Genomic DNA, 14514 nt, shown 5'->3' with positions numbered 1-14514 from the left:
TTAGCAAACTCAACACCCAAAGAACAAATAATCCAATCAAGAAATGGGCAGAGGATATGCACAGACATTTCTGCAAAGAAGACATCCAGATGGCCAACAGACACATGAGAAAGTGCTCCACATCACTCAGCATCAGGGAAATACAAATCCAGCCACAATGAGATACCAGCTCATACCAGTCAGAATGGCTAAAATTAACAAGTCAGGAAATGACAGATGCTGGCGAGGATGCAGAGAAAGGGGAACCCTCCTACACTGTTGGTCGGAATGCAAGCTGGTGCAGCCACTCTGGAAAACAGCATGGAGGTTCCTCAAAAAGTTGAAAATAGAGCTACCCTATGACCCAGCAATTGCACTACTGGGTATTTACCCTAAAGATACAAACGTAGTGATCCGAAGGGGCACGTGCACCCGAATGTTTATAGCAGCAAGGTCCACAATAGCCAAACTATGGAAAGAATCTAGATGTCCATCAATAGATGAATGGATAAAGAAGATGTGAGATACACACACACACACACACACGCATACATACATACAGTGGAATACTATGCATTCATCAAAAGAAATGAAATCTTGCCATTTGCCATGACATGGATAGAACAAGAGGGTATATGAAATCAGCAAATATGCTTAGTGAAATAAGTCAATCGGAGAAAGACAACTATCATATGATCTCCCTGATAAGAGGAGGTGGTGATGCAACGTGGGGATTTGGGGTGGGGTAGGAAAAGAATCAATGAAACAAGATGGGATCGGGAGGGAGACAAACCATAAGAGACTCTTAATCTCACAGAACAAACTGAGGGTTGCTGGGGGGAGTGGGGTCGGGAGAAGGTGGTGGGGTTATGGACACTGGGGCGCATGCTGTGGTGAGTGCTGTGAAATGTGTAAAGCTGGCGATTCACAGACCTGTACCCCTGGGGCTAAAAATACATTATATGTTTATAAAAAAATAGAAAATTTATAAAAGAATAGTTTCCTACAAATAAACAAGTACAGAAACTTATATCTTGATAAAAAATAAAAAATTATTTTAAAAAATAGTTTCCTACAAATAAACAAGTACAGAAACTTCTGCATGCATAGGTCACTTCAGAATTACCAGGTACTACATAAGCAGAAAGGAGGATGGTGAATGAAGAATGAGAACAAATGGGAAAACGTAGAAAAAAAAATAAGAGGAAAAGATGACAACCTGCTGGAATAAGACAGGAAAGAAGTTGATGAAGAGAACATATATTACCTAGGAATATACGGAATAAAAAGTATGAGAAGACAGAAAGGAAGCCAGAGAGAGAGGGGGGAAGAAGAAGAGAAAAGGGGAGGGGTGTGGGAAAGAAACAACAAGGAGAAAAAGAAAAAAGCAAAGGAAAGTTTATTTTTGCCCTTTGGTTTGTTATATTTTTCTTCCCAGTAAATGTTCCTGGCTACCATGACTAATTCCGCAATGGCCCCCTCTATAAGTTCATTTGCACTAACAACTGGAATTTCCTGGGAAAAAGGAGTCAGCTTTGACTCTAGGACAAGATCAATGAATAATCTGAAAAATAAATAAACCATGGGAGCTCAGTGATATTCTTTATACTGAGCTCTGAAGTCATTTACACCTGGGACCAGGTCATTCAGCAACAACTCAATCCTGCCTCCAATTTTCCCTGCTGGACGCCTGATCCCTATCACAATGGTCTTCTTTTGCTGAAATCTTTGATGTGGGCCTTTCTGGAAGCTCTATATGAGGCAGGATACAACAAATGAAATGGTTCATGTGCTTCCCACCAAAATGACCCTGAGCCAGCTGGGGAAAGCTCACAAAGGGGATGAGCCTTTTGGATTCCAAAAAGGTAAGGAGGAAAGCAAAGGTTTTGGAGTAAGATTCTCTGGGTTTGACTCCTTGTTCATTTACAAGCTGCTGGATTTGGTGCAATTACAAAAGTCTTGGTTTCTTGTCTTTGAAAGAGAGAAAGTGATGCGTTATACCTCCTAAGTGTTGGTTTGAGAATTTAAGGAGATATTGCATGTAAATGCTTAGCATAATTCCTGGCATATAGTTAAGTGCTCAGTCACAATTTTTATTATCAGTGTTTTTCAAATTAAGATAACATGTCATAATTACACAATCCCTAAGCTCAGTGACAATAGTACAAGCATCCTTATTTAAAAAGTAACTCAATACTCAGAGGGCAAATATTTGATATTGTCTTTAACGTCATACATAGGCCCCTTCCTTAGGTCCTGATAAGGTATATCATTCCCACCAGAAGCATGTGTAATCAAACACAGTTGATTCAGTTGATTCCTACAGCAAAACATTTCAGTGGGAGGAATGAAGACTAAACATAGCATGACAGCATTTCTGGTTAAGTTTTGCTACCAAATGAATAAAAAGATACTTGAATTTTGGAATTGTAAATAAAGGCCTATAGACCTATACATTCTATGCTTAGCAATCTTCACTCGTCCTTTCCTAGAAAAGCAAAAATCTAGTCTGCATTATCAACCACATTTGAAAAGCCAAAGACATTTACTTCCATTTGAGAGAGAGAAAAGCAGCTGCTGGTAGCTTGGCATTGACCTGGCCCCAACAGGCCTTGTTGTTTCCTAGGAGCTGGCCTGGCCCTCAGAGCTAGGCCTTGGCATTCTCCTGCTGAATATAATCAATTTCATAGCATACCAACCCCAGACAAGGCCACGCTGTGACCCTGATAGATCAAGACAAAAACAAAATTCCTTTGTAATCATATCTGTATTCAGACCAAACAGTATTGTCCCAAACACAAAAATGACCAAAAATGCCCCTACTGTGACCAGTATGAGTATTTGCTGCTTTTTTACTAATCATGGCTTTGTCTTACTTTATTCTCTCCAATTCCTAGATAAGACCTATTAAGATACCCATAGAGTTGCCTATGCTTCTTGGCATGGTCCAATTCAGGGGAAAGTGCTGGTTCCTTGAACCCTCCTCAAAAAATACCTAACACAAACCCAGATGTTTTAAAAAATATTTTATTTATTTATTTGGCAGACAGAGATCACAAGTAGGCAGAGAGGCAGGCAGAGAGAGAGGAAAGGAAGCAGGCTCCCTGCTGAGCAGAGAGCCCGATGCGGGGCTCGATCCCAGGACCCTGGGATCATGACGTGAGCGGAAGGCAGAGGCTTTAACCCACTGAGCCACCCAGGTGCCCCAAACCCAGATATTTTAAGTCCTTTCTAACACCCTTTTTACTGAATGACCCACAACTTCCCATGATATATGTTTTCTCTTGTTGGTCACGAGTCAATAAACCCAATTTGTTCAATATAGGTTGTCCTGTGGTCTCTGGCTGCAGGACATTGGCAATTTATTTTCCTCCAGTGTAACAATAGGCTGATCAACCCTCTCCTTAGAAGATATTATCATAATTCTTAAGATGTACTATCTGAAACAAAATCTCTGTATCATTCTGTCTTTGATGGTTAAAACATTGGGTGGCATTCTTTTCTTGGGACTTCATATCTTAAAAATTTTGACATTGATTTATACAACAGCCTTCAGGTATCAGATCTGGTGTCTCAGTTTCTAGTCAATGGAAGCCAAATTTTTATCAAGGAAAATGCTGTTGAGCTGGCCAGAAAATACCAAAATCTGTTGTATTATGAGAAACAATGTATTTCCTAAGGACTCTGAGGGAGGAAAATGTGTGGTTTAATGACACCAGTTTAAACAAGGAATGAAGTAAAAGTGAGCAGACCCAGAATCTACTGGTAATTTGCCACTATCTAGCTATAAAATCCTAAACAAATATCGAAACACATCTGATTTAATTACCTCATGTGCCAAAGAAAAATTATATGTCTAAGATTCTTTTCCCTATCTAAAGTTACGAGTCTAGGATACGGTAAGGTCACAGGCCAATAAAAGGTCACCACAACACATCATAAAATATTATTTACAAAAAAATATTCCATAGGATACTTTAACATCTCTGTTGTGTTTCTCAAAATAAAATGTGATGCTTCTGAAAGGTCTGGACATACGACCTAATCAACAAAGTATAATTAGTGCACAAGGGGGCCCAAATAAAGAATGTCCCTAAAATTTGGTACAAATAGAAAATATGACTTTCTAAAAAACTACTAAGATTTAATATAAAAGGATAAAATTAGCCACCAATGGAAACCCACTTATAAAACAAAATTAAAAAGGAGTATAGATTATTTCCTAAAGCTCACAATTTACCCATTTAAATTTTTCCACATCAGATAGACAATAATCTTGGGATATATTAATTAACCTTATTAAGAATAGAGATTTGCTATAAGAAAAGAAGAATACATACATATCGTAACTTCAGAAATTTTTGTATTTGTAGCAGCACTGGAAAATATCATTGAGCAATATGGTCGACCCATGTACTAATGGAAGAGGAGGAAGAGAAGGGAATCTGACTCTAATCTAATTGAACCTATCACAGCTACATAGATAAACTATCTCTAGAGCCCAGAAATAAAACATATGAAATATTGGTTGATTTGAAGGTTCTTTTGGTTACATCTAGTTTCTCAATGAGAAATCAGAGTTATAAATTTGATCTTTTTCTGAGCATATCAGCCCATCAAAATGATGCATCACATACAATTGCCAGTATAAGTTATTTTGCTTTTTCTTCCTCAGAATAAATGGGTACCCTGATTTCTAAAATCAAGATGTAATCTCAGCTAATATGAAACAGTTCCTAAAAAACTGTTTAAAGTTATAAAACAGAACCTCTGAAATCTCAAAGATGAGAATCAAGGTACCCAGGGTGACCTTCTCAAGATGAACAAATCCCTAAGTTTCAGTCTAAAATAATACTTTACTTTTGCCTCACTGGTACACTCTCATGTAATGAACAATTAGTTACTAAACACCTATTATAGGACAGGCATGATAGTAGGCATTATCCTAAATAAAGTGAGAGACAAAAGAAAAGTTGAAATAATATTCATTGAGTATCTAGATCGAGTATAGATGTTAGGCACTGTGGTAGGTGTATTCCATTTCCAATCCCACTTGATATACTTCCAAATATAGACCATTTTTTTCCATTTTTCAATTGAAGCACAGTTGACACACAATGTTACATTAATTTCAGGTCCACAATATAATGATCTGACAACTCTATACCTTATCCTGTACTCACCCCAAGTATAGTTAACCATCTGTCACCACACAACACTGTTAACTACCATTGACCATTTTCCCTATGCGGTACCCTTCATTCCCATGACTCATTCATTCCATAACTGGAACTAGAACCACTATTATGCTTACTTCTCGGGGCATAAAATCGGGACCTAAAAATAATTATTTATATCTCAGATGCTACAAAATTGATAATTAGAAAAACTTAATTGTCCTAAATCAATTTTCTCTTTATTACATCTCTGCTACTATTGATAACAATGTTTAAGATTATTGAAACAATTAAAATATACATAATAAGGCATTCACAATTTTCAGTATAACCACACCTAGAATCCATATATATCCCTATATACTCATGTTTACAAAAGATTTGATCTGTACAATACATAGAATTCAAATATTTCTCCTCATTTATGGAGAATGTTCATTTATGACATGCCATTGCTAGTTTCTTCATACAGTGAATTCATAAGAGTTTTGAAAAACAGAGGCAGTGTTTATTATTGAAAATAATTGAGAGTTCTAAAGAATTTTGCAGCAAATCTTTTAGTAACATTACTCTATGTTACTTTTCTTTTCATTATAGAAACAACTGCTTGAAAACAACTGCTTGGATTTCAGATGTAATTTTGTGTTGAGCAAATTTTTGTATTCCAAGACATCTTATTAACATATGCATCTAAGCATAATTCTCTAGGAGAAAGGGTCTAGTTGAATTAAACTCGCTGGAGATCCTTAGCTTTGGTAACAAAGCTTTGAACCTTCATATGCTGAGAGTAAGCAAGTCCCTGGTGACTCCCAGAAACCTCATTAAGTGGAGGGAGACAATCCTCAGTTGAGGATCATTGGAATTTATTTTCTTTACTGCTGATACTCCAGGTAGTCCAGGCAACAGGAAATTCAGTACAGTATGTTTTATTCAAATTGACTTCTACCCTTCAGAATAATGCAGAAATCAATCAGCGTTAGTTGCCTTGTCAATGACTGAACCATTTATCCAGCCTTGTCAAGATTATGTAAATGCAGTCACTTGGCATTCTCATTGTTTTCTCTGTCCTAGCAAGCAACATATAGACTGAACCGCTTCTAAACACTAATAAATCCACCTTTGCCATTTAGCCATCAAGGAATTAGGTTATACCGTGCGTAGTTAAAACACGCCTGGGTAGTTGAATCTGTGTACTTCTTATAACTCCAAACTGAACAGGAATCCTTAGAAAGGAGCTCAAATGAATACACTTGAGAGAATTGAGGTTTTAAAAAATATATTCCCTTACTGTAAATTGCGATATGCAATACAGTGCCTAAGAGCACAAGTCAAAGATCTACCTTCAGCTTCTAGCTCTAGGATCCACGAGGCTTGTGACCCTGAACAGATAATCAAGCATCTCAGCTCTTTCACCCAACTTCACACAGCTAGGAGAGTGCCTCTCAGGGCCTTCTTTTAGAATTCCAAAACAAACAAACAAACAAAAACCTATGTAAAGGGCTTAGCATAGGGTCTGGTATAAGTGCCTAAGTGTCTAATAATATTTTTTATTTATTATTTTTGTTATTTTTTATCTACAAAATTCATTTAAGAAAGTAATTCTTATGTAATCCTCCCTAATACTATATTAGAAGATGCTTACTAATTTCAGTTAAAAGATGGCAAACATCTTTTTCTCCTAATTGATCATGTGAAGTTTGGTCTTTTTTTGATTTTCTATTTATAATTCTATGTTGAATTTTCCTCCCAAAATAGGAGGGCAATACAAGCAACAAGCCAAGTAATGCCAATATATAAAGAAAAGTCAGCAATCTTCTCCTTTCCCAGAGGTAACTGCTATCAATATACTAGTTTATATCCTTCCACACTTTTCTCTATGCTTACAAAAACAGATAATATGAAGACTCATGTATATATCAATAGTCTATTATATGACTCTCTATATATTTCTCTGTGCTAATATAAACAGATAAATGTGTGTCTGTGTGTCTGTGCATGTGTGTGTCTGTGTGTCTGTGTATCTGTGTATATATATTTCCTAATTGGCACAAAAATGGGATTATGCTCATCACAATAAGCTAAAACTTTTATTTTTTACTTGACAGGAATACATGAATATCTTGCAGGTCAAAAGTTATAGTCCTAACTCATCCTTTCTAATAATTGCATAACAGTCCATAGCATGAATACAGCATCATTTATCCAAGTATGCTTCTATTGAAGGATATTCAGACTGTTTTGCATTTTTTTATTTTGTCCCTACAATTCATGTAGCAATAAACATCCTTGTTCAAATGTCCTGACATTCTGGTGTTTTGATTGTAGTATGATAGCTTCTAAAAAGGGAGATTTAGTATTTATTATGTCCCAACCATCATTCTAAATGCTTTACATTTATTATCTCATTTAATCTTGACATAACTCAATGAGCTATTATTATTACTCCTATTTTGAGTATCATTAAATTGAGGTAAATAAATTGCCCAAGGTCACCAGCAAGCGAGTGGTGGATAAGTGATTTCAACCCAGGCAGTCTGGTTTGCAAATCCTCACTCTTAACACAACCCTTATGGAGAAAATTGTTATATTACTTTCTCCAGAGGCCGTTGCCGCGTATAGTTCTTTCATGACAGTTTCTCTAAACCATTCTGAGCTTTTCACTGTATACCATAAAATGTCTTCTCCAACGACCAGAATCAACAACTAGCAGTGTGCTTCCTCAGGTGCACAAATTCTATCTTATTCTTTCCAAACGCATCTGAGAGTGTTTCCTATAATCTGAAAGCCTTTTACAATACAGAATCTGGTTACATTGGGGACTGTCTCTTTAGATTCTAGTTAGCATTTAGGGTCAAGAAATAAATACATATTCCTAATCAATGGGATGCAGAATATTGCAGCCATATCTGCTAACAACTTCAGAGAAGCATTAGGATTTTTTCATTCATAGTTGATGTTGTTAAAATTCTTACTTAAAATGTCTCCAGTCTTGTAATTTCCACAGAAAGAAGTAATGCTTCCTCTTCCTCTCAAAACCGAAATCCCAAAAATGGATTACAATCATAATTATAACTAATACAATTACAGTGGCATACTACTATTGTTATGTTTCCTATTAATTTTATTTACTTTTCTCAAAAGTGTTTCAATATGCAATAGAGTCTTGGGGACTTGAATAAAAGGTGTGGTTTTTACTAATCAAGTAAATGAACCATATTAAACTCAGCAATCTGGAACTGCTTTTCTTTGGAGTGTAACTTAAGGGAATTATATCGCACTTGGCTCCTAGGGTAAAAAGAGAATTTTTAAAAGTGCTAAACATTGTGTTGTGATCAGCATCATATTTTAGGTGAGAAACAGTGACAAAATGGGATGATTCTAGAATCCTGTGAAAAAACATATTGCAGTTCCCAGGGAGTGTGTGGGGGTATGGTTTGGCAAAGAAAAAGCTAGGGTTTACACCTCGGAAAACGCAACTGGAGGTCCTCCAACATTAAGGAGCCTAATGCTGATAAGGAATAGTTTGCCGCTTCAGAAACACTACTGGTCTAGCAAATTCCACGGTTGACCGAAGGTCCGGTTGGCACTATTGCCCCTCTGGTAGCAACTTGGCATTATGCAAGGGTGTTTCTGCGAAAACAGACTGAAATGATTTGAGCTGAAAACCTCTTGCCTTGAGCAAAAACCATACCAGCTGGAAAACGAAGTGCTTAAGAAACAACAGAAAAGAGCTGAGCTGGAGGAGCGGGATTACTCAGCTGCCATAGAAATTGCCAGCATGTACAACTGCGTCTGTGGTTGTGGGAGTTGGAAACTTGGGACGCCAACTTCATGGCTGGAATAAAATCACATTAGTGAATAAGGCTTGGGCCAAGAGTGAAGAGTGGTCGGAAATAGCTAATGTTTGTAAATTTTGAGCTAAGACTGTTACAGCTGGGCAATGTTAACGTATTCTGCGTTAACTCGTTTCACAGACACACACCCCGCTCCCGCGAGGTCGGTAGGAGCAAGGCAGAGTGTGATCGGATCTATTTTCTAGTTGGAGGAAACACGCTCAGAGAAGGTGTTGTCACTTGTCCAGGGGCACACACATCTAGTAGTGCCCTAGCTGGCTTTAAGGCCTCCTAGTTCATTGGCTTGCCAGTCTACCCTGCTTCTAAGGATGTGAAGGGAATAATGTCAGGGCTAGATTATGGAGTCTGGCCAATGCTTCTCTCCCTAAGCCCTCCGATTGCTTAGAACCGCACAGCAGAGGAGACAGACTGCGGAGTTGGGCCCACGGTGATGATGGGGAACTCGGGAGCGGCAGGATGGGGATGGGAGAAGCTGAGGTGACTGGGGCCACCGGACGGGCCTGGGGCGCTGCCTGGCCCCGCAGGCGCCTGGACTGCCCAGGGGCTCGCGCCTTCCGCCACCTTCCATCCGCACGCCGCGCTCCGGGGCTCTGCGCCCCGCTCGTCCCTAGCCCGCTCTCCCCGGGCTGTGTCACTCACTCACGGTCTGGGACACCTTCACCTCCTGGTTGAGCCACTGGCACAGAATCTCGGACATGGTTCGGCCTGCGCCTTCTACCGTAAGCGGGTGTGGGAACGCGCGGGAAAGCCGGCCGAGGGCCTCGCGTCCTCCTGTTGCCACAGGCAACCCGTTGCTAAGGAAGCGTATCCAGGCCTGAGCCTGGGGCGAGAGGGACGCCAGTGCCCCGGCGCGGAGGACGGAGAACCGTGGCCTGCCCCCTGCCGGCGGGTGAGCCCGGCCGGAACGCAGGCGCCGGGACTCCGCGGTGGTGGTGGAGGCGAGCACCTGGAAGAGGGGCCGAGAAAAGCAGGAGTCTTGCTTGAAGGGCGATTCTTTTTCTTCCCCTTTGTCTTTTAAGGAAGTCTACAGAAAATCGTCTCTAATGACAGCTGTTTTGTCACTGATTTGCAAATTGCCAGTTCCAAATGCTGTATTGTGTGTCTACCCTGGCGAGAACAGATAGTCCCGGACGCGGTATAGGGCCTGACACCTAGAAAACATACGATCATTTTTGTTGTTAGTGGTGGCGACGCTAACAGTCAGGGGGATCCCTATCTCTGTGGTGTTTTGCGAGGTGAATATGTAATGAGCTTATTTGCTGGTCATTTTTTCCTTCCAGGTAATTATTTTACAGTGTATTTGGCAAACATTCTCACCTTGAGCAAAGCCGAGTCAGGCTCCTTTGAATCTTCTCCTGGAGGCTCATAATTGGAACTGTGTCCTTAGCCCCCTAGTCCAGTTTTAGCAAGAATCCTGCTCTGCTGGGTCTGATAAGGAAATCCCCCGCCCCTTCCATCACGCTTGATATCTGCTCCCCCTGGCCTGCCTTCAGCAAGGATTCTTCAAGTTAGTTTAGCCAAAATCCCCTTGACCTTGATGTTTCGTCTTAGAAATTTTCTATCCATTGGCCCCAGCCCTGCTCCTTGGCTATAAATCAACACTTTTCCTTCTTGTGTTCAGAATGGAGCCCTAACTCACTCCCCTGGTGTACAACCCCCTTGCAATGGTCCCTTGAATAAAGTCTTCCTTATTGTCTTTAACAAGTGTCAGAAAAATTTTCCATTACCAATTTCTTAAAGGTTAGGTGGAGTTATAGGAAAAATTATATAGCATTTGTATTATGTATACTTGTGTATGATAAATAATATGGAACAGTGTGTTTATGTATGTCACAAATACAAAGAATTTCCCCTCAAAGACCTGAATACATCAAATTATGATTCTTTTAAACTATATGTGCAATAACAGTGATGTCCTACTAGAATAAATGTCTCTTAAGATTAATCTGAAATTGCTCTACATGTCCTGATTGGCTTAAAGTTGGGTACCATTTCACTTCACTTAACTTTAAATTCTCCCATCCGATGAGTTTCCTCACACTCAACACAGCAGACATGACTGCAATGGAACAATGGAAATTCTGAGGGAGATTTATTACTAACAAAACTGGGGCCTGATACACTTGATATGTCTCACATTAGAGTTGTCCGAATTTGGAAGATCAAATGATTCTAAAAGCCTCTACAGCAAGGGGAATATATCTAATAAAGCTTTATCCATTGGAAACATGTCATCTCTGAAAAGATTTCTAATGGTGCTTATGTGCCTAGAAACCACTGCTGAGGCACTTGTGTTTTATGTCATCTTGATAGTAAATTTATTTATTTAAGAGAGAGCGCATACAAGGGGAAGGGTATAAGCAGGGGCAGAGAGATAGAGAATCTTAAGCAGACCCCATGCCCAGCGTGGAGCTCAACACAGGGCTTGATCTCACAACCCTGAGATCATGACCTGAGCTAAAATCAAAAGTCAGACACTTAACCGAATGGGCCATCCAGGTGTCCCATTTAAGCTGATGACTAATACTACGTTTATTAAAAGGTTCCAAGGTTTAATTTCAGTTCATGGGACCCAAAGGATAGAAAACAATGTCTTCTGGATTGCTGAGAAAATTGCTTTTGAGGATTTATCAAACTCCACAGCTGCACCAGAAGAGAATGCCTGAGCCCATACGCCATCTACAGACAGGGGCTTATCTCCATATGGAGCAAAATATCTCTGTGCCTGTCCATAGGAACTGTTCAGTTGTTTGTTTGCTTCAAAGGGTTATTTATTGTGTTTGTCTTTGGAACCCAGAACCAAACAACACAAACTGCCCATTTAATATTTGTGAAAACAAGTTTATGCACAGGAGTTAGATACATAAAGACACTTTACAAAATGAAAGGTGAAATTCTTCGTTTCACAAAAAGAGCATATTTTCCTCAGTGCCTAAAACATCCAACTTGAAAACATTCTGACATTAAAGTATTAATGAAAAATTGTACTTTTATTTAAATATTTGCCTTTTACTATTCTTTTTTTTTTTTTTCTTGAAATTGCTACTATGGTTATTAGTCCAAGTTTAACATTTAATCTTTTCCTTTCCATTGGAATTCAAACTCAGGGCAAGATTTCTAGCACCTCTCATGTTGGTATTTTGTGTTAATATGGTAAATAATATGTTTGTCCCCTCATGGAATTGTTTGGGGGAGGGAATGATTAAAGACATGAAAAGTTTCCCATCTGTTCCTGAGATGGCTTCCCCACTGTTTTTTAATTAAAGTTTTTAGAATATTTGTCTCCTGCATCCAATTGTAAGCATCACAACAATTTTAAAATTAAATAAAAATTATTTTTAAAACATTACCTGTCATTTAATTATAAATCTTTATTTCTCCTCTGTATAGTCAAGGGCAGATTATAAAGAGTTGTTTTGAGCCCACAGGTTGGTTTGAAAAGTGATGCTGTGTAGTGTGTACTGTGTACTGTATACTTATTCTCTCAGAAAACAATTGTAACATTTTTCATAATTGGAATATACCAATAAAACACAAGCTTTAGAATCAGACACACCAGGATCCTCATATCTGGTTTTGTTTTGACTAGCTCTTCAGCTTTGGAAAAAGCTGAACTTCTCTGAGCCTCAGCTTCCTTATTTGTAGGATAAAGACATCAACATTTGGTTGACAAGGTTGGGAAGACTAAGCAAGCAACTGCATATATTAATGCCTGGCTCTTGGTAGATGCTACACAAATGTTTCTTTCCTCTTCTCCTGAGGTAGAATGAATTTTTCCATTGCATTACTGGTTAGCTTAGTTTTGAGTAGCTTAGATTTGCTTATAAGACTTCAAATAGTTTTTGAGACAATTATTTCATATAGCTTCTTTGATTTTATTTATGACTAATCAATATTTATACATACATAAATACATATACATTGACAGATTTTTTAAAAGTCTTATTTGGTCCTCCATGAACATCTTGCATCCATTTCTTCATTTCCCCTCTCATCACTCTTGGATCATTCTTTAATTCCCTCTCAACATGTTTTGCAATGGCTTTACTCTCTTTACATTCATTAATTCAACAGATGTTTTTCCCAGTGGCAACAACCACTCAAGCTACATTCCCTGTCTCCTCCCCTCTAGTTACCTTGTGCAAACAATCCAGTCCATTTTCCTGAATCCCTGCTCTATTTCTCAGCTCACACACATTCCTGAATTTCACCAGAGCCTTGTGTACCAACTGTGGGTCTTGATCTCTTAACAGGATTTATATGTAATTCCATTGGTGGGACATGCCAGAATTCCTTATAAATGAAATATGAAGTTTAAAATGGGATAGAAAATATCAGAGCAGAGAGTGGCTGGCTCAGTCTATTAAGCATCCCACTTTTGATTTTGGCTCAGGTCATGATCTCGGGGTCCTGGAATGGAGCCTCTCCTTAGGCTCCATGCTCAGTGGGGAGTTGGCCTGGGGGTTCTCTCCCTTTGCTCATTCTCTCTCTCTCTCAAATAAATACATGAATCTTAATATATATATTATATGATATGTGATATATATCTAGATGATCATATGATATATATATCTTAATATATATTATATATATCCTAATATATATAATCTTTATATATGATCTATGTAATATATATGATCATATGATATATATATCTGAATATATATTATATATCTTAATGTATAATCTAAATATATATATGATCATATGATATAAGATATATATATATATATCAGAGAACATTGGTAGGAAAGGTAAGTATGTCGGGTTCTTTTAGGAAACATTTTTGGAGCCACTATCCTGGAGGGTGAAGAGCCCATGAAAGGTGCTGTACAGTCTAGCCTCAATGCAGCTTTAACTGTAAGCCACAAATTAGTTTTGCACAATTTGCTCCCATTTCTTTATCAGGTCCCAACTTTCCTACCTCTATATCCTTACTTTGCAAAAAAAAAATTAAAAATTAAAAAAAAATTGTCTACTTCCTGTCTCAGCCAATCCTACCTGTCCTTCAGGGTACAGCGCATCAGTCACCAACTTCCACAAACCCCCTATTCTTGCCATCTTTCCACCTTCTTCTCCCTTCTGAAAGCTCAAAGTCTCTAGTTTCCTTTTAACTCTTGTTCCAGATGCCTGACTCTTAGCAACCACCTGCAGCTTTGCTAGCAACTCAGTTTGGGAAACATCCAACATCTTCCTCAACATGTTTCCAAATGAGTGTTGATTTAGGCTCTTCCATCTCTCTCTTTTTTAAAATTTCTTTTCAGTGTACCAGAATTCATTGTTTATGCACCACACCCAGTGCTCCATGCAATAGGTGCCCTCCATAATACCCACCACCAGGCTCACCCAACTACCCACCCCCCAACCCCTTCAAAACCCTCAGACTGTTTTCCAGAGTCCATCGTCTTTCATGGTTTATCTTCCCTCCATTTTCCCTCAACTTTCTACTCCTCTCCATCTCCCCATATCCTTCATGTTATTTCTTATGCTCCACAAATAAGTGA

The 14514-nt window shown here is 38.7% G+C and overlaps 1 protein-coding gene across 1 annotated transcript in view; it reads right to left on the bottom strand.

The window, feature by feature from the left end:
* Window positions 1-14212, bottom strand: part of SPEF2 (sperm flagellar 2) — a 173060-nt gene extending 158848 nt beyond the window's left edge. The window contains exons 1-2 of the mRNA XM_059416314.1: window positions 14012-14212; window positions 9650-9956 (exon numbers count right to left, since the gene is read on the bottom strand). Of these exons, the coding sequence (XP_059272297.1) occupies window positions 9650-9956; window positions 14012-14212 (508 nt within the window). The remainder of the gene's footprint in view (window positions 1-9649; window positions 9957-14011) is intronic.
* Between the last annotated feature and the right edge of the window lie 302 nt (window positions 14213-14514).

This window comes from Mustela nigripes, chromosome 12 (genome assembly GCF_022355385.1).
Source record: "Mustela nigripes isolate SB6536 chromosome 12, MUSNIG.SB6536, whole genome shotgun sequence".
Classification (NCBI taxonomy): domain Eukaryota; kingdom Metazoa; phylum Chordata; class Mammalia; order Carnivora; family Mustelidae; genus Mustela; species Mustela nigripes.
Note: the sequence above shows the minus strand (reverse complement) of the source record. Positions and strands in the feature narration are given on the sequence as shown.